Source organism: Aspergillus glaucus, assembly GCF_001890805.1.
Source record: "Aspergillus glaucus CBS 516.65 unplaced genomic scaffold ASPGLscaffold_38, whole genome shotgun sequence".
Lineage (NCBI taxonomy): Eukaryota > Fungi > Ascomycota > Eurotiomycetes > Eurotiales > Aspergillaceae > Aspergillus > Aspergillus glaucus.
This window is the reverse complement of record NW_019170490.1, coordinates 66,188-84,293: the sequence shown is the minus strand read 5'-3', so window position 1 is coordinate 84,293 and position 18,106 is coordinate 66,188. Positions and strand designations below refer to the sequence as shown.

At 51.7% G+C, this 18,106-nt stretch overlaps 6 protein-coding genes and 1 non-coding gene across 7 annotated transcripts; 4 read left to right on the top strand and 3 right to left on the bottom strand.

Annotated features, from left to right (window-relative positions):
- Nucleotides 1–981: 981 nt before the first annotated feature.
- Nucleotides 982–3,304, bottom strand: ASPGLDRAFT_70485 (Zn(II)2Cys6 transcription factor; the record flags this gene model as incomplete). The annotated part of the gene is made up of 5 exons (XM_022549487.1): nucleotides 982–1,521; nucleotides 1,571–1,794; nucleotides 1,842–2,140; nucleotides 2,197–2,375; nucleotides 2,462–3,304. 5 exons carry the CDS (start codon nucleotides 3,302–3,304, stop codon nucleotides 982–984), a joined length of 2,085 nt encoding a protein of 694 aa, XP_022395598.1.
- Nucleotides 3,305–5,386: 2,082 nt separating this feature from the next.
- ASPGLDRAFT_53218 (putative MFS quinate transporter) lies at nucleotides 5,387–7,554 on the top strand. Its single transcript, XM_022547927.1, has 3 exons — nucleotides 5,387–5,916; nucleotides 5,998–6,991; nucleotides 7,049–7,554. The coding sequence occupies exons 1-3, from the start codon at nucleotides 5,639–5,641 to the stop codon at nucleotides 7,436–7,438; spliced, it is 1,662 nt and encodes a 553-aa protein (XP_022395597.1). The 5' UTR covers nucleotides 5,387–5,638; the 3' UTR covers nucleotides 7,439–7,554.
- Nucleotides 7,555–7,699: 145 nt separating this feature from the next.
- On the top strand, nucleotides 7,700–9,450 carry isn1 (IMP 5'-nucleotidase ISN1). The gene is made up of 7 exons (XM_022547926.1): nucleotides 7,700–7,748; nucleotides 7,798–7,808; nucleotides 7,880–7,900; nucleotides 7,948–7,962; nucleotides 8,012–8,159; nucleotides 8,222–9,156; nucleotides 9,214–9,450. The coding sequence occupies exons 1-7, from the start codon at nucleotides 7,724–7,726 to the stop codon at nucleotides 9,331–9,333; spliced, it is 1,275 nt and encodes a 424-aa protein (XP_022395596.1). The 5' UTR covers nucleotides 7,700–7,723; the 3' UTR covers nucleotides 9,334–9,450.
- Nucleotides 9,451–9,675: 225 nt separating this feature from the next.
- On the bottom strand, nucleotides 9,676–12,129 carry ASPGLDRAFT_138023 (ATP-dependent 6-phosphofructokinase; the record flags this gene model as incomplete). Its single annotated transcript, XM_022541576.1, has 3 exons — nucleotides 9,676–10,827; nucleotides 10,877–11,338; nucleotides 11,395–12,129. The coding sequence occupies 3 exons, from the start codon at nucleotides 12,127–12,129 to the stop codon at nucleotides 9,676–9,678; spliced, it is 2,349 nt and encodes a 782-aa protein (XP_022395595.1).
- Nucleotides 12,130–13,175: 1,046 nt separating this feature from the next.
- Nucleotides 13,176–15,672, top strand: ASPGLDRAFT_53213 (mediator of RNA polymerase II transcription subunit 17). Its single transcript, XM_022547925.1, has 3 exons — nucleotides 13,176–13,567; nucleotides 13,618–14,003; nucleotides 14,051–15,672. The coding sequence occupies exons 1-3, from the start codon at nucleotides 13,263–13,265 to the stop codon at nucleotides 15,280–15,282; spliced, it is 1,923 nt and encodes a 640-aa protein (XP_022395594.1). The 5' UTR covers nucleotides 13,176–13,262; the 3' UTR covers nucleotides 15,283–15,672.
- ASPGLDRAFT_t175 lies at nucleotides 15,350–15,421 on the top strand. The gene has a single exon. It is a non-coding gene; the product is annotated as a tRNA-Ala (tRNA).
- Nucleotides 15,673–17,138: 1,466 nt separating the features above from the next.
- Nucleotides 17,139–17,550, bottom strand: ASPGLDRAFT_1092805 (uncharacterized protein). Its single transcript, XM_022539551.1, has one exon. It carries the CDS (start codon nucleotides 17,502–17,504, stop codon nucleotides 17,268–17,270), a length of 237 nt encoding a protein of 78 aa, XP_022395593.1. The 5' UTR covers nucleotides 17,505–17,550; the 3' UTR covers nucleotides 17,139–17,267.
- Between the last annotated feature and the right edge of the window lie 556 nt (nucleotides 17,551–18,106).

Here is an 18,106-nt window from a genome sequence, read left to right as displayed (position 1 = left end):
GTAGGGCTGAGTTCTCGCTATGGGTCCCTTCGCCGTCCCACCACTCATATGCTGCTAAGTATTCGGGTCGCTTTTTCGTTGGATGAACCGGGCTGTCGAGCGGGGAGGTGCCTCGATGTCCGAAATATTCCCCTTGATTGCGGGATTTCTTCATGGTTGAGACGTTGATCCGTGCATACGTACTATTATACAGTCAGTAAAAATGGCCTATGTTTTATTGCATCCTACGCACTCTTTTCACTACGTCCCAAAGACTCACCAGGCAAACGGAATAGGGGGCGGATGTGAGGCCAACCGGAAAATAGAAAAGAAGCGGTGGGTCCGTAGGGCTGATGATTCTCCACAGACGCTAAGTTTAGCAGAACTTGGCAAAATTGCTTGGCCTCAGAACTTCAAGAGTGCCGGGGGAATGTAGAACAGTTCAATGTAATTGAAAAATAGCGAGAAGTCATAGTGTTCATTGATTGAGTCAATATTATAAGGGAAAACAGCAACACTATGTCGATATCGACTCCGGGATCCCTGCACAGTGGCTAGAAACCCATCCATCTGATAACGATATCCAGAGGGGACCCGCTGTCTGAGCGTTGCTGATGAATCGTCGGATTAATTGAATCATTCTAACAGGATCATAATGGTCAATTGGCGCCAGTTCCCGAATAGCTCCGCGAGGTGGGTACGGGAGTTTAGGCAACGCAAAAGTCATAACTGTTGCGAGCCAATCGCAAGAATCATTTGCCAATGGAAGAAATAATCAGATAACAGCATCTCCGAGGCCATTTTTATCTGATCCAAAAGTCCTGCCTCTGGTTTGTGCGTCTGACGGAAAACCGCGTGTTCCGCGTTAACCTTGAAGCGTGTTTATTATTGTAGGCTTCGGTGAACGTGGACAAAAGTAGTCATTTTCCGTTTCGAAAATATCGGCAAGATATCCCGGATAAAAGTCGGTATTGTGTGTGTCGTCAAATCAATTTGTTATGTTCAAAACACCGGTGGCCCTGTTCCCGGGTAAACGGAAAATATTTCTTCAAGGTCCATTGTCGAAAAGTCGAAGTCCCAGCCCATGTCGGACTGCGTGAGATCAAGCAAATCCTCTCCGCTTCCCACACTGGGAACCTTCATGCCGCCCGGAAGGATATCAGTTTGCAAATCTGGTAGGACCGGAAATCCTGCTTCTGGTAGTTGCTCGTCAGGTGGGTTAAGGCCCATGGGAGTCTCCTGAAAGCCAGAAGGATCATTAGAGAACGGGCGTGTCGCAAAGGAAGATGTATTTTCGGCGCCATGAATCTGCCTTGTACGTTCTGGTGCGACCCATTCGTAAGATGGGTGGAGCTTCTTCAGCATAGTCTGCATAGCGGATATGGAGCTTTCAATCGGATCTCCGGGGCGCACTGTGGAAAGATACCAGATACCAGCATTTATCCATGGAAGATGTGAAGAAGCGACGCTCTCGTCATGCATTAGGTTGTAGAAGAGGGCAAAGGAAGAACTTCCGATGAAGAATCCGTGATACCGGAGTTCCTATCAAATGGTAAGGATCTTGCAAAACAATTGCGGGACAGATACATACCTTAACTAATTCATTTACAGAAGCTGCTCCGCATAAATGGTGGATAGTTGCGCTGGCGCAATTTAATACATTGGCGCAGGCTTCATTAAGCCACGCAGGGATCTCGGTCGGACGCTTCGTGGCATTAGACCCTGGATCCTGAGCCGACCTTTTCATATCCCGTTGCCAACGTCCACGGAATATCAAAAATGGACGATAAGTCAAAAGAATCGTATGGTAGTAAACTGTGCACTTAGCAGAGATTCGAATCCATGCAATTGAATCCACTTACGTGTAACCAACACTGTTTGACGAACCCCCAAGACTCCATGCTGAGGGGGCCTATCAAGGCCAAATCCCAAGGCCTGTCTCATAAGACAGTCGTATCCACGTAAATCATTGGATATAGATTTGGCAATTTTCCACATCTGCAGGAGCGACTCGTGGCGTTGTCCGTAAATTTCGTCGGCCGATCGACAAATCGCCTTGGCCAGATGCAGCAACACCAGCAGAAATGGGTCTTCTGGATACGTGACAGTGACATCTCGCAAGGATAACGAGCTTGGTCGACCCAGATGAAAGCAGATCCAACTACATCCGTGTCAGCAAGGCAGCCATTGTTGTCATACTAGAGAGATGTAACCAACGTTTCATAAAAGTAAAAGTACCAGAACGTCATCCGACGTTCCTCAATGCTCTCTGACGTCTCTCCTTCTTGACTTGGTATTTCCTTATGCAGACCAGCCGCGATTGCCTTTCGAGCACCGATGCCCAAATGAATAAATGCAGAGTTAGGACGGCCCTGTTCCATCTGGTAATGAGCGTGCTAGAGAACTTATGTCAGAACCAAAGTTTACAGTCGTGTTCCATTAGAAGCTGAGGGGGACTTATGATGAACAGCGATATCTGCACCGTCTGAAGATTGACTACTTCGTCAAGCGCGGCTGATGACGCTTTGGCGCGTTCGAACAACACGTCGCCCCATGCATAGTGATCCGTTCCCAACGACCCCATGGCAAGGGCCAGCAAAACCAATGCATGGTAGGAAGCATCTGGTTCAGCGCCCATGGACAGTTGATAAAGCTGATCCAGTTGTTCTTGGAAGAAACTTTGGGTTCGAACCGGTATCAGAGCAAACAAGGTCGACAAGAAGCGCTGTAGAAAATTATTGGCCAAGCCATACGACAGAAACTTGGTCGTCGACATTCCTGACATGTTTGAACTCTTGCTTAGATCCGGAGCTTCGGAGGGGGTACCAAAGAAGATGCGCCGGAAACTAAACAGGTCCAACCCGGCCCCGGCTTCTTCGACCTCCCCTTGTGGCTCCTCCGCCTGGGCTGCTTGGTTCGACATCAGGTCTCTGTAGACCTGCTGCATCAAAGCAAAATGGGCAGTTGGTCCATAGTACAGTTGGACCTTGCAGGAAGGCGACGCCATATGCGTGGCTGACACGCTATTGTAGAATGTATACTTCCCCGACGGTTTGTGTGGAAGCTCGGGGGACTGCTGACGAGCACTGGACTCGGGCCGTGGGGCCTCAATCGACGGGGGAGTCTCATCATTATCCGATGGTCTGTCTCTCTGCTTCCTCTTTCGTTGTCGAACGATATCGCGGTAGATGCACGGTGTATTACGCAGCTGACAGGTCTTACACGGCTCAACGCCGTTGCATTTGATCTTGCGCTTGCGACATTCTTGACACGCCTTGGCGGTTCGCCATGCGGACGATAGGGCCGGACTGGGAGTTTCAGACATATTATTGGCCTTTCTCAAGGACCTGAAATTATCCGGTAAATGGATTCGCGGTGGAAACAATCGCAATGGACGCGGTCGGATATATCCCACGTGATTTATTCCGTAATTCCGACGCCCCACATGGCTAGCTTCATACACCGTACAGTGTACTATGGCAGTGGGCACTATACTATGTCTTCTCTTGTTTTGTTGAATATAACGACTGATCAATGGATGGGTTGCTAGTGAAGTGGTTTCCACTGTCAAATGGAATCTTCAACTACCGAACATGCACCCATATCGCGGGAAACGGCCTCCTTGAGCTCTTTCCCAAGAGCTTTCTCGAACCATTTTCCTTCTCTAAGTCCCGGTCTGCTATCACTCAAAGTGCTCTCATATAGTGATTGAGGCGGCGAAGAGTCTGGACATCCCACGCAATTGGGATAATGAACTGTACCCCGTCCTCGGTCCTCTCACGGCTCCGCGAGATACTACACTATGAAACAAGACGGAGCTTTTCACTGTACTCCGTATAGTCCGTATTTTGTTCAATAATTGGTATCTGGCATGACTTCAATTGCCTCAACCGGCCTTCGAAATGATTTCCTGTCTCTTATTGCAACGGAAGCTGGAATGAAGCCGCTATGTCAACTCCGCCACAAGACGATCTATGATGAGATGCTTGATCGACAGTACATCATGCACGAACTGGGAAACGATAACAGGGTGATGTCTCACCATTTGTGCTTGAGTTGACGTAGAAATGGCAAAACTACGGGTATCTTATTTTTTTCCCAGGCTTTGACAGCGGTACCGCATTGAAGAGACTGTCCCGAGTGAGTATGTAGCCTGGGCAACTGGCGTAATGGTCCCAATATGGGTATTCTTGGGTCCGGGCATCATAAGCAATGTTGAGCTTAGAAGACTAACATCCATTTGCAGTAGGAGGGCCATACGATTCAGTCTTTGCTGCTATCATGATGCCACCATGCAAATAGATGGTTATACGTCCACGACGTGCGCAGACGGCAGAATGCAATGGCCTCCCTCTCTCGTCTCACCTTCCGCTTCTCCTTTACTCCTCAACAAATCGGTTTGGGCCCGTCTTTTTCTGGATTATAGCTCAACCTTCGTCCATCCAAGACTGCGTGTACGGAGTATTGCGCGAGTCTCTGACAGCTTCTGCAAGCTTGTGACGTCCGACTGTCGGAGAAAAAAGCTGATCAATCAGCAGTGTGTATTCAGCGATGATCCGGTCAAACTACGAGTAATGTGAGCATGTTTTCCCGCGTCTTTGCTTTTGGTTGCGTATGGACCGCTTTGCTGACCACAGCGACATCGGTCCTTAGCAAGTCGGACAGAATAGCCTTATTGAACATATCCCGTCAGACGACAGCCACACGGACCTCGCGGCTCACATATTCCCAAAAACTTAAACCGGGAACGATTTGATTCGTGGTTGTCCGTCAAGGATTTCAGCCTTGGAACGTGGTAGACGGAGTGAGCCGCAAATACAGACAAGCACTGCTTATAGTTTCCAACGCACAGACATCATGCAAGATGCTGAATTTAAGCAACAGGGTCCAAGCGGCGCATTTTATTTCCCCGGACCCCAGATCTGTTGGCCGTTCGGAGGTTGGCCGAGTTCCCTCGCCAAATGGACCATTCATTCTTTCCTTTGATCCTTTTCTCCGCAACGGATCCAAAGAGATGTGGTAATCGAAATTCTGGGGTGCAATCATAGCTCACATTTTGTCACTTACCGGGCATATGAACACAGACGTGGGTCCCCCGCAATAGTAGCGGGGGTATGCTGATGGAGCACCGGATGCTCGAATACGGTAATCCGGGGAAGACTTACCGTGTACGATGTCCGACCAGTTCCCATCTTGCTCTCGAAGACGTCCTCATTACGAGAATAGTATATATAGGCCTGCTGTATGCCATGGAATCTGGGGGAGGTAGGTCCAAAGCCAAGCGAACTGGCGTTTCTCGGCGACACCCACTCTCGCCAAGTATGGAAGTACTATGTATGACAGTGGAGGGATCGAGGATCCTATCAGAGCATGCACATTTTCACGCACCCAAGACCCTGTGGAATGTGGATACAGGAGATTCTTCGGTACAACAGCACGTTTCGGGCTCACTCCGCTCGTACACAGTCCTATCCCCCTCATTCTCAATGGAGTGATAGAGATGGGATACGGACACCGGCCGCGACAGGATACAGATATAATGTAGGATGATTACCGCCGCCATTCTGACCATCAGAGCCATCTTCTCTTCTCTTTTCTTTATTACTCCTTGTTGTCTTACGTTGGTTCTACTGCGTAACCTGAGTTAAGGACCGACAATATGGCAGGAGGACCTAAGAAACCCGTCAATATCTTCCGGCTAGGGAACCTTGGCGATCCAAAGGAGGTGTTCAACTGGAAACTATGGTTCGCAGTTGTTTCCTTTGCCCTCATGGGTGCCGCCCGTGGTGTCGATGAGGGATTGATCTCAGGGGCTTTCGACTCGGCGGATTTCCAACGCTACATCAATTATGACTCGTATAGCACGGTCGAGCAGACCAACATCAAGGCCAACGTGTCGGCGATGGTCCAGATTGGCTCTGTTGGAGGGGCTCTTTTGTATGCGTTCCCTTCCCCCACCCAATGTTCATTCAGTCCCTCTCGGTGAATTAGATGCTGACCTTCCGCTTCCTCCGGCAGTGCTTTCGTGGTATGCGATCGAATCGGCCGTATCTGGGCAACTCGTCAGCTCTGCTTGCTATGGATTCTCGGTATCGCCATCTTCATGGGAAACAGCGGCAAGTTGGGAGCTGTGTACGCTGGAAGATTTGTTGCGGGATTAGGAGTTGGACAAACAGTCGTCGTCGGTCCTGTGTATCTGGCAGAGATCTCTCCGGCCTCGGTTCGAGGATTGTGTACCTGTATATTCACGGGATTTGTGTACTTGGGCATCGTCCTGGCATACTTTGCCAACTACGGCTGTGAGCTTCACATGGGAGACAACACCCACAACCGATGGCTGGTTCCAACGAGTCTGCATATCATCTTCGCGGGTCTCATCTTCGTTCTCACGCTCTTCCAACATGAATCTCCCCGATACTTGGTCAAAAACGGTAAAGAAGAGCAGGCGTTGAAGAGCCTTTGCCGACTGCGCAAGCTCCCTGACGACCACCCATACATTCAAGAAGAGATGGCTGGGATTCAGAACGCTCATTATGCTGAGATGGAAGCGACCATGGGTGCTGGTTGGCTTGGTGTCATCAAAGAGACCTTTATGCTCCCAAAAAACCTCTACCGGCTGTACCTCGCCTGCATGGCCCAACTCCTATCCCAGTGGTCCGGTGCAGGATCTATCACGCTGTATGCGCCCGACTTCTTTGAGATCCTCGGTATCACCGGCTCGAACGAATCTTTGCTGGTGACGGCCGTTTTCGGTATCATCAAGCTAGTGGCAGCGGTCATCTGCGCCTTGTTCCTGGTGGACATGATTGGTCGGAAGCGATCATTGCTCCTTGGAATTACCTTTCAGGCTATCTCCATGGTGTACATCGCCGCCTTCTTATCGACCGAACCCAAGATGGGTGTGGTGGACGGCTATGAGCCTCCGGAGGCCAAAGCCGGCGCCAGTCGCGGAGCCATTGCAATGATTTACATCTCTGGAGTTGGCTGGGCGCTTGGGTGGAACTCAATGCAGGCAGGTCATTTCTATTGCTTGGAAGACAAACTAGATGCTCATAAACAATCTATATAGTATTTGCTGACAGCCGAGCTTTTCCCGCTGCGAATTCGTGCGTTGGCGACTTCAATGGCCATGACCTTGCATTTTGTGAACCAGTACGGCAACTCGCGGGCCGTGCCCAACATGCTGCTTCCGACACCCCACGGCATTACACCCCTGGGAACCTTCTGGTTCTTCGCGGCTGTGACGATCGTAGGTGGGATATGGGTCCTGTTTACCGTGCCCGAAACGGCGGGGCGAAGTCTGGAAAGCATGGACCGGCTGTTTGAACTTCCGTGGTATAAGATTGGATTGTATGGTAACCGGGATGCCGAGCAGAGAGATCTAGTGCATTCGGAGAAGGCAGATATCATGGAGGAGTCGACTCATGTTGAGAACAGGGACAACACGGGCAGAGTGTAGCTGGCTACTCTGGGTACATACGGGGGAAACTTGATATGATAGACATGATGTTGATAATGAGATACCACGGAGCAATAAGCAGCGAGGTTGAACATCTATTTTAATCGTTTCAGTAGCACAAAATAGTGCAGTGTCATACTATGTAGTATGTACAGTTGTCCAGCTGAGGCCGGTTTCCTATCTTGGCATGGCGTCCCCCGCGTCCATATCACAACTTCTATTTATCTCCTGCATTCTTTCCCTTCTACTCCTATCTTCCATCTTCTTTTCACTGTTAATTCCATTATGACTACTCGATATCGCGTTGAATGTAAGTATTCTGTATGTTGAATTGTGGACACGTTGCTGATGACCGCCAGATGCCCTGAAGGTAACTCTTGATTGATATGCTGCTCTATGCGACTCGGAGACATCAGCGCTGACAGGAATGTATTGTCTCAGTCTCACCGACGGGACCAGTTGGTATGACTTCCTCTTCAATACAGAAATATAGATGCTAATGAAGCCAGATCGAATGGATAAAAGTATGCTACATGCACCTCCGCCCAAGTAAACATATCTAATGCCCGACAGGGTCTTCTCGCAGTCCCCTTTGTACTGCACTCGCATCCCACGGCCGTCTACGATGAAAGCAGCAAGAAGCTGCGCGCCGTGGCAGCAGATACCCATCAGCGATACCGGGAGATCATGCGCGATGTGGAGAACCTCATTTTAGACCATAGTACATACTACATACTCCATCCCCCTCTCCCCCACGTTAACTCCAACTGACTAGTACACCAGTCGATCACGAATGGACCAACGCCCCCGGTAGATCCAAACTAAACCTCCTCGTCCCCACGGTCGGGACCTTCTTCACCAAGCTCCCACTCGAAGATGCATTCCGGTACCAGGATGATCACCGCTTCATCAGCCGGCGCCGATTCGTCGCGCCCTCGTTCAACGACATCCGGTTGATTCTCAACACCGCCCAACTCCTGGGCCTCCTCCGGTCCAATGGTCCGGACCTTGTCACGTTTGATGGTGATGTTACGCTCTACGACGACGGGGCGTGTCTTACGGAAGATAACCCGGTGATTCCTCGGCTTATCCGTCTTCTGGCGCAGGATCGGAAGATCGGTATTGTTACTGCGGCTGGGTACACTGATGCGCCTCGGTACTACGAGCGGTTGAAGGGGTTGCTTGATGCTGTGCATGAGTCTACTGTCTTGAGCGCGGAGCAGAAGAGCGGGCTTGTCGTTATGGGTGGTGAAAGTAACTTTCTGTTCCGCTATGATGCCCATGATCCGGTTCGGTTGGTGTGGGTGCCAAGGGAGGAATGGCTCCTCGAGGAGATGAAGTACTGGAATCAAGAAGATATCACTGAACTACTAGATATCGCGGAGTCCTCTCTGCGCGCCTGCGCGACAAACCTCAGCATGCCAGTTGCAGTCCTCCGCAAAGATCGCGCGGTCGGAGTGTTTTCTGACCGAGGAACACTAATTAATCGCGAGCAACTAGAGGAAACAGTCCTCGTTGTGCAGAATACCGTCGAGCGCTCCGCAGTGGGGTCGCGATTGCCATTCTGTGCTTTCAACGGTGGAAACGACGTTTTTGTCGATATCGGTGATAAATCCTGGGGTGTGCGCGCATGCCAGCAGTACTTCGGAGGGATCGACCGGACCAAGACGTTCCATATAGGAGATCAGTTCCTATCGGCCGGTGCGAATGATTTCAAGGTTCGTCATTCTCTTTTACCTGCTCGAGATATTTCAGGGGCTAATAGATAAATCAAGGCCCGTCTTGCATCGACGACCGCTTGGATTGCTAGTCCTGCGGAGACAGTGGCGCTTTTGGATGAATTGGAGGAGCATGAGAAGGCGCTTCCCATTCCGGATGCGTTTATAGATGGCTAGTTGCGTGTCACATTGTCTAGCGTTTACGAGTGCATCTACGTTATTGACTTATATAACACCAGGTAATACAGATGATCAACATCGTTATTCTTTTTCCGCCATGTATTTTTCTAACACGGCGCTGTCGTAAGAGAGTACATGCGATTCAAAATCCAAACGGCCATAGCATCATATAAAACATAAATCAGCATCCTCCAGATACCTCGCTAGTAAACATCGCTCCAGGCTATGCGGTGGTGGTTTTTTTATTTAAGGAGAGCCTGGAACCGAAGGGGCGCCGTCTGTGGACAGTTAGCATGGTGAACGAGATCAAGACATTGGACGGTAAAGAGGGGAAGGGTACTAACTGTAATACGACAGCGTCTCCTCAGACTCGCCAACAAAGCTCGTCCGTCCAGACAGAATGTTAACAGTGTCCTGCAACTCCAACCAGAACTCCGTCTTGGGACGACGGCGCTTCCAGTCGGTCTCTGTTGCCTCGAGACCGTCCTCACCGCCCATGGGCGAGAACAGGACTTGCGAGCCCTTGACACCAATGACTGTCGACGACAGCTCATCGGCAGCGATCTCGTCGGGCGACTTGCCGGCGTAGCTCTCCAAGTGCAGCATACACTTGATGGCCATTCGCAAGGCACGGATACGGTCCATGGGCGAGGGCTTGCCACCCTGCTGGAAGTGACCGGGGACGGCGGCACGGGATTCGAAGCGGCCGCAGGCTTCCTCCTTGATGATGTCAGCGATGACCTGGGTGGAGTATGTGGACGAGGCGGTCTCGTTGCGGAGGATGAGCTTTCCGGCGCGGTTGGTACCGTAGTCCTTGGCAAAGCTGTCGCGCAGGAAGTCGATGTCCTTGGACAGTCTCTTGATGTTGACGCCCTCTTCGGGGATGTAGACGGCGGTGGCGCCCACCGAGAGACCGGCGGTCGTGGCGATGTAACCGGATTGACCACCCTGGGTCTCGACGACGAAGACACGGCGACGGCTGGACGAGGCGGACTGGCGGATAGCATCGCAGAAGTCGATCAGGGTGTTCAAGCAAGTGTCGCTGCCCAGAGAGTATTCGGTTCCCGGGACGTTGTTGGAGACAGTGGCCGGCAGGACGACCATGGGGATCTTGAAGGCAGGGTATTTTTCGCGAGCTTGGCGCAGCTGGCTGACAGCGGTGAAGGCCTCGAAACCACCAACCAAAAACAAGGCGTCGAACTTGTGCTCCTCGAAGCACCTGGCGGTTCCCTCGTAATCTTCCGAGGGCAAGCTACGGTTTGTGCCAATCTCCGAACCTCCCTGGTTGACCCAGTTGTCCGACTCGAGCCAGTCAATCTCGCGAACGGAGCTAACAGGCGCGTCCGTGTGGTGCCGGCAGAGACCGGGGAAACCGTTGTGAATGGCGAGGGGAATGTGACCGCGGGTCTGGCAGTAGGCGACGGCCGCACGAGTAGCCTGGTTCATACCACCAGCGGGGGCACCGACATGGATGAAACCAATGCGCATTCTCTGTTATTTGTTAGTACCAGTAACGCCATCAACGTAGAAGAAAACGCACCTTGTTCTCTGGGAGGATCATCTTGGGGTGGTCAGGAGTGGCCGTGTTGCGGTAAGAGAAATGGTACTCCTTGAATTCGGCATCACGGAGGGCCATGGCGCCATCAAAGTCCTTGTTGTGGATATGAGAAGTGACTTCCTTGGTCGCCTTGACGGCCTCCATCAACGGCGTGCGCATGATCTTGTTCTCGCGGATGGTGATTACGGGCGAAGGCGAGTCGGGCTTCATGTCCAAAACAGCGCGAACGGCTTCCACGCCCTGCAAAGTCGAGAGCCACCGGTCGTACGCACATGCTGCTCCTCCTCTTTGGGTGTGTCCGAGGATGGTCGTTCTGGTGTCGAGGCCAAGACGCTTGGTGAGCATGTCCTTGATTGTATTGCTGGAGATTTTGTTCAGATGACGGTCCTGGGCACCTTCGGCGACGATGACAATTGTCCGACGCTTTCCACGCTCTTTCCGGTTCTATTCGTAACCACCAGTTAGCGAATGCATACACTAAGAGGGTGCGAGGGACCAACCTTGACAATGTTTGCGCACATGTCATCCTCCCAGCCGTCGCGAGGGGGGTTCTCAGGGATGAACAGCCAGTCTGCACCAGTACTGATGGCGGACATCAGCGCCAACCAACCGCAATGTCTCCCCATGACTTCAATGACGAAGCCTCTCTGGTGCGAAAATGCCGTGTCGAAGACATCGTCCACAGCGTCACAAATCCGGGTCAAAGACGAGTAGCAACCAATGGTGGCATCTGTCCCCGACATGTCGTTGTCAATGGAGCCGACCAATCCGACAATGTTCAACACACGGTAGGGCTCGACCTGCTCCTTGGTCAATTCGCCCTTCTGGATCAACTCGTCCAGCAAAGCGGGCCATTCGCCGCGGAAGACATCAGCACCGGTCAAACTGCCATCACCACCGCAGACGATCAGGGCATCGATACCCCGGAGGACCATGTTCTTTGCTGCCTGCATCCGACCAGGTCTCTCCCGGAACGACATGCTCCGGGCCGAGCCAATGAGTGTACCACCACACGAAAGCCAGCCACGGACATCCTCCCACTGCACCTGGCGGATCATGTCGCCGCCACTGACCAGACCCTCATAGCCTTCCAGGATAGTATAGGCCTCGCAATCGGAGTAGAGGGCCATCCGGACGACAGCGCGCACGGCGCCGTTCATACCGGGGGCATCACCTCCGGAGGTGAGCACACCAATGCGGCGTCTCTTGGGGGGTTCTGCTTGAGTAGGGGGCATCCTGTACTTGCTATACTTCTGCGCTGATAGTATACAAAAAGGATGAGGAATTGGGTGTCAGCAACAGACACAGATAGAGAACTGAGATAGAGAGACTGAGGTGGGGGACTTTTCCGGTGAGAAAAAGCGGGAGTTTTGGGCAAAACCCACCTTACGTCACCGACGTTGTCTTAACGTCACTTTTCCTGTTTTGGCCTAGCGCCGGGTAGTGGTCACGTGAGGAATGGGTAGGGCAGGGCTTTGTCATCACGTGTTGCTGTCAGTGGCGCCAGACAGCCTGTTTAGATATGCCAGAACCGGTCAGTTACTTTTACATCACCAATACTTAGCAGGATTCGCATGTTGTGGGAGTACCGCGTGCTGTAGGGGGTACTCTGGACGAACACCGCTAAGCAGGTACATCTGCAGACACCATGCAAAACAGACAGCCGTTGTATTGTCTCTGTCCTCATTGGTTAATGTCACCGTTCTATAACAAATCAAAGGCCAATGGTATCGCTCAATTGCATCGGATATCACTGCTCCGTATATCCCGCACTCGGGCCGGGCTGTCTATACGGAGTACGGGGTACGGAGTAGTAGAACGTGTTCAATCATATGGATACTACTCGCAGGGTATGAGAGATTTTTGGAATCAATACGGCTCCTGATTGCGCTGTTTCCGCCGCTGTATATATCCCCGTGCTTGATCGGCACCCCGAGTCTGGGAAAGTGCGCGGAACGAGTTCGGTATCAATCGGTTGTGTTGGATTTCTCCAGATAGCATTGCACAGAGTAGGCCAATGGGGCTTACGGGGTACTAAACCGAGTACTTGCGGCTGGTAGCGAGTATCAATGCTTGCATTTGCATTTGCATTTGTCTGTAGTGGTACTGTCGAGGCACTCAGCAGATATATATATATATCCCGAACATGGTGCTAAACATCCAAGCTAGACTGCACAACGATAATGATACAATTATACTAGGTCAATTTAGCATACACATATTAGCATCAAGCAGAACATCATCAATATTGAGAATTCTCGATGTAGACATTCACGTCCTGAAGTCACGTGCTACTGCGTCACCGCGTCCAGCTCGACAGCTCTCCATGTCAACTCTAACACAACCACCTCCGATAAGAATCTCCATCATGTCGTCCGACGCCCCCGGCGACTCTTCCGCCACGGCAGACTCCTTCACGCTCCCCCTCCGACCGCTCATCGAAAAGCGCGACCGTCCAGACACGCTTCCCGTCGAGATCGCCCAAATCAACGCCCAGTGGGGATCCTTCCGCGATGTGAACGAAGACGAACTACAGGCCAAGATCCAGGAGGAGAAGGACAAGGAGGGCATAGAAGATGAAGATGAGGGAGAGAAATCAGCCGGCGAGGTCGATTCGACAGAACGATTGGAACAACTGTACAAGCGTCGTGCGGAGATCACCCAATTCGCCCTGTACGTTCTCACATACGGTTCTTGTGGTGGATGGAACTGACATCCAGCAGTCAAGCACAAATGGAAACCATGTTCGCCCTCGATTTCGTCTCCCTTCTCCTCTCGAAACACGCCCCCCGTCAAGCCGAAACCTCCATGTCGGCTTTCCTCAAGCAAGCCGTGCCTCTTGGATCGTTGAACTCCGAGATTGTCAACCCTCCCCCGAAGCCCGAATCGGCAGCACAAGACCCCAAGGCGGTCTCTCGCGGATGGAGATTGCAGAGCTTTGATGCAGCTGCCAACAAGCTACTCAAGTCTGCTTCCCGGTTGGAGACGGAGGTTGCATCCGAGACCCGGTACTGGAGTGAGGTGTTGGCCGTGAAGGACAAGGGTTGGAAGGTGTCCAGGTTGCCAAGAGAAAGACAAGCTTTAGGCGTGCAATACGGATTCCTTGAGGGTAGGTCTCTAATCGGTCAAATAGAAGTGTCGTGCTGACTTGTCTAGCTACGCCGATTTTCCGTGATCGCGGCCTGGCATCTCTACGACGAGCCGATGATGGGAGCTTGATACTGGATAAGGGCTTAGTCCCATCGAAATCGCGAAGAATACGCGTACGAGTGAAAGTCAACGATCGGATTACCGGGTGCTCGAAGTCGACCAGATCCACTGCGGACGGCGAGGAATCGATCGAAACCCGCATATTGCAAGCGCGTGACACTGTGTATGAGGAAGAGTTATTCCACGAGCTTGTACGCGAGGCACGGATAATGGGCGGCCAAGGGGTTACCACACGACAGAATTTGATCCGGTTTGCGGTGTCCGAAGAACAAGAGATCATGCTGGACTTGGCAGATACCGACTTGGAATCATTCTCGGAAGATACGGACGTGATTGACTCCCACGAAGACGATGTACTTGCTGATACCATCGCCCACTCGACCCGCATCCTCCTTTCCTACGCTCATCGCCAGAACCTGCACCGACGCACTCAGCCCCCGCCGCCGTTGTCTCAGAAGCGCCGACATACACCTGAATACCAACTCCTACGGCCGATTCTTGCCTACCTCCAACACCGCTCACATGTACAATGGCTGGAATCGTTCATTAAGGACATGTACGGAGTTCTAAAGTCAGCTGGAGTCGACTGTGATCATTCTGCCAACCTGTTTTCGTCCGTGAACCCCCAGCGCAAGAACCACAGTCTCCCCAGGGTCGAGGCTCTGGTCCAGGGATTCCTCGTGCCATTGGAATCCACCGTTTCAGGTTCCCTTATCACGCCCCAGAGTCCCTTCCGCGTTAGAATCCGCACCAGTCTTGTATCCCCGCCGTTTGGGACTAACTACGATATCTCCATGACCATGCCGCAGCACCCTGGTATTCAACCACCCGCCCGCGTGGGTCTACGGGACGAAGCAGCGGCCATAATCACCCATTTCCTGATGCTGGATGTCGTGTCAGCCATCTCATCCTACCGTCCTCAACCCGGGGTAGATGGGCATCTAACGTGGCAAGCTGCGTATCCGCATCACGGAGAATTGCTGACCGTGTCGCCTACCTTCGGGGAACAGAAAAAGAAGATGAAGGTGACCTTGGCACGGGGCGAGATGACTCTCGATGTGTCGCATGTCCGTGCAGCAGACGGAACCAGCACGCACTCGCAGACTTGGAAAGCCGATCCGACAGTGCCTCAACAGCCCGGCTTGATGGAATTTGTCGCCGATGTGTCCAAGCAGTGAGGGCGGAAGGACGGAGCCGAACTGTGCCGACCATGAGTGAATTTCGGGAAGCCGATCCACATCAAATGGGCTTGTGGTTTAGTGGTATAATACCCCCTTAGCATGGGGGTGGTCCGGGGTTCGATTCCCCGCGAGTCCATTTTTTTTTTTGCATTTTTATTTTATTTCTTTTTTGCTTTGCATGCTGCAGATTAGTCGTGGTTGGCATGTCGGCGCAATTTCAGGACCGGACGTGTTGTGCATATAGATAAACCAGGTTTGATACCCTCAATGAAGGATTCGGTTGTCCTTTTGTATTTTTATTGGAGTGAACAGACTCTCTGACAGTGCTGGGTGCTGGGGGGCCGGACTTGGTCTTCGTAGTCAACACGTTATGTTCCTGTTGCTGGGCTAGTAGTAAAGCCGTTGACTGTGTTCCATCAGTAGGTTCCCTTTCGTGTTGGGTGTACTCTTTAACACACCTCATCAGCGTCCTCTCCACGCGGTTCCTGCTCCTTGGTACTATCAACCTCTGCCCCTATCCCTTGATTACTGCATTCAGATTGCCTCGACGGATTTCTAACGTCGGGCTTCGCGCCATAGTCGCTTTGGGTGGGCGATAGTGGCTGGCTTTGTAGTCATAGGATCTGGCACAGCTGATGTTGTAGTAGCGGTAGGACTCAACACGCCAGTGGCTGGCTTTGAAGCAGTAGTGGGATCCACTATGCTAGTCAACGGCTCAGAAGGCGTCGTGTTCACTGGACCGCTGGTAGGCTCAGAAGCTGTCCTTGGAGCCCCCCCTGACCAGTAAGTCGGGCCGGGCGTCGACCCCTGGTCTCGGCTGGAATAAACGCGCGTACTCCGGGTTGTGGAAGACAAATTCATCAACACCTCTTTTAAGGTATCTCTGTCGATAAACCCCTTCTCAGCATCAACACCGGCCTTTTCACGGAGCTTGTTCTTCACACTGCCAACTATCTCAGGACCGACGATGCTTTAGACGAAATTAACGAAAAAAAAAAAAAAAGGATCACCATGTGAAAATGGGTCGTCCAACCCCGCAGACGGAATGTTGTGAACGGCCTTGATAAATGAAGACAGCATGCGAGTGGGAAGGGAGAAGGTTGAGGAGTTGAGGGTGATAGGCCGCGAGATGCGTGCAGGACCAACTCAACGGTCGTCAACGATGAACAAGAGATGTCTTCTTGCGAGACCGTACTTGAAATTGTAAAGCTTCTCGCTGGCTCCCTCGTTGCTCGACACTCCTTCTCGGCCTTGGTCTCATGACAGTACTTGATGAGGAGCTTGAAGGCCTAGGCGGCAGAGGATGTTCCGGAACTGATCGACGGAGCAGTCTTGAGCTGGAAGTGCAGATCTTCTTCTGGCGCTGCAGAGGGACACACTCAGGCCAAAATGACCTTTAGCGTGCGAAGATGCGTGGCAAGGAGGTTCAGGGGTCAAGGGAAGTGACAAAAGCGGAGGAATAGCGGACCACAGGTCATTAAGAAGACTGCGTTAGTATTCAACAGACGATAGAGGGACCGGGACTTTACGTACCAGAGCCAAAGCCCTAGAGGACGATGAATGGAGGCGACGACCAACACCAGCAGGAGATGGTTAAGGGACGAGGGGAAGCGAGGTATTCTGTGGGCGGGTTGGGGAAAAGAGAGCTGTATCTGGCATGTGTTAGCTTTTACTTTGCTCTTCCAGGTCGTTGCAACTCACATATAACGGTATGGAATAAATGAATGTCGTCTGATGGCGCAAAGCGAGAGAAGAAGAGAAGAAAAGAAGAAGAGAAGAGGCAAAAGGAGGAGCAGGACTAAGGAGAAGTGTTCGAGGGCGGTGTAGTAAGTGTCATAGATAGGAAGGAGAGTGAATGACGGGAAGGTGCTGGTTAGGGCACTCACTGAGGGCAGGAAGGACCCAACTACAGAGTACGTCATTGACAATTACAGGACACACGGAGCAGTACCTATCCATTAGATAATTATAACTAGCAACAGTCAGGCAGGAATGTAGTCGCCCAAACTTCGACACTGGTTATACCACTGTCGTTCAACATGGCCGGCTGTGGATTTGGCAAACCATCTCTCTCGGCCCAAGTATCGGACAACGTCCACTGTTATCACGGGTGAAGTTGAGAAATTCGTTACGTGCGCATGGCATCTGTCACAGCTCCAGCCAGCCCTGTACCGAGCAGCCCAGACGTTCATCCACTTCCGAGAGCAGCATATAGGCATCGTGTGGTTCAGGTACTCACATGGACGACTATAGTCTGGTGGTTGGTACCGAGTATAGGTAGTTAATTGCTCGCTGTCTGTCAGGGAAACTCGCATCTCGATTTGAACATTTTGATAAGCTGTACATTGATGTAAGAGGTATTGTTCGCCAGGTTGCTTCAACAGCACCCCCTTGTTGATTGAGTTCAGACTTGGCTTATTGCTTTCTGGGGCTTTGAGGTACTCCACAATGCGTGTTCTATCACGACATGTTAAGGAAATGCAAGGACACAGGTCAACTATACCAGCCCACACCATGCAGGTCCTTTTCCATGGGGACTCATTTAGTTGTTGCACTGGAAACTCTCTGCGTGGGTGCAGTCTTTGACACCGACCACAGCATGCCCAACGCTTGTTTTCCAGCTGGGTTAGGAGGGTCATTCGCAGATTATACTTCTCAGTGACAACGTATGTTGCACATCCATTGCGAGGCATTCCAGGGAAACGCAATTTCTCTGTTCCAAGCACGGCACCGAATATATGATGGAGTCTCTTCGAACTGAGGGCCAAACATGCCTGACTTGGTAATGGAAGATAGGAGAATATCTCCAGAAGGAGCTCAG

Coding starts and splice junctions, on each gene's coding strand:
- ASPGLDRAFT_53218 (XM_022547927.1), top strand. CDS start 5,639: ATGGCAGGAGGACCTAAGAAACCCGTCAATATCTTCCGGCTAGGGAAC. Junction 5,917..5,997: donor TCTGTTGGAGGGGCTCTTTT/GTATGCGTTCCC, acceptor TTCCTCCGGCAG/TGCTTTCGTGGTATGCGATC. Junction 6,992..7,048: donor TTGGGTGGAACTCAATGCAG/GCAGGTCATTTC, acceptor CAATCTATATAG/TATTTGCTGACAGCCGAGCT.
- isn1 (XM_022547926.1), top strand. CDS start 7,724: ATGACTACTCGATATCGCGTTGAAT. Junction 8,160..8,221: donor GAACCTCATTTTAGACCATA/GTACATACTACA, acceptor CTAGTACACCAG/TCGATCACGAATGGACCAAC. Junction 9,157..9,213: donor CCGGTGCGAATGATTTCAAG/GTTCGTCATTCT, acceptor AGATAAATCAAG/GCCCGTCTTGCATCGACGAC.
- ASPGLDRAFT_53213 (XM_022547925.1), top strand. CDS start 13,263: ATGTCGTCCGACGCCCCCGGCGACTCTTCCGCCACGGCAGACTCCTTC. Junction 13,568..13,617: donor GAGATCACCCAATTCGCCCT/GTACGTTCTCAC, acceptor GACATCCAGCAG/TCAAGCACAAATGGAAACCA. Junction 14,004..14,050: donor GCAATACGGATTCCTTGAGG/GTAGGTCTCTAA, acceptor TGACTTGTCTAG/CTACGCCGATTTTCCGTGAT.
- ASPGLDRAFT_1092805 (XM_022539551.1), bottom strand. CDS start 17,504: ATGCCTATATGCTGCTCTCGGAAGTGGATGAACGTCTGGGCTGCTCGG.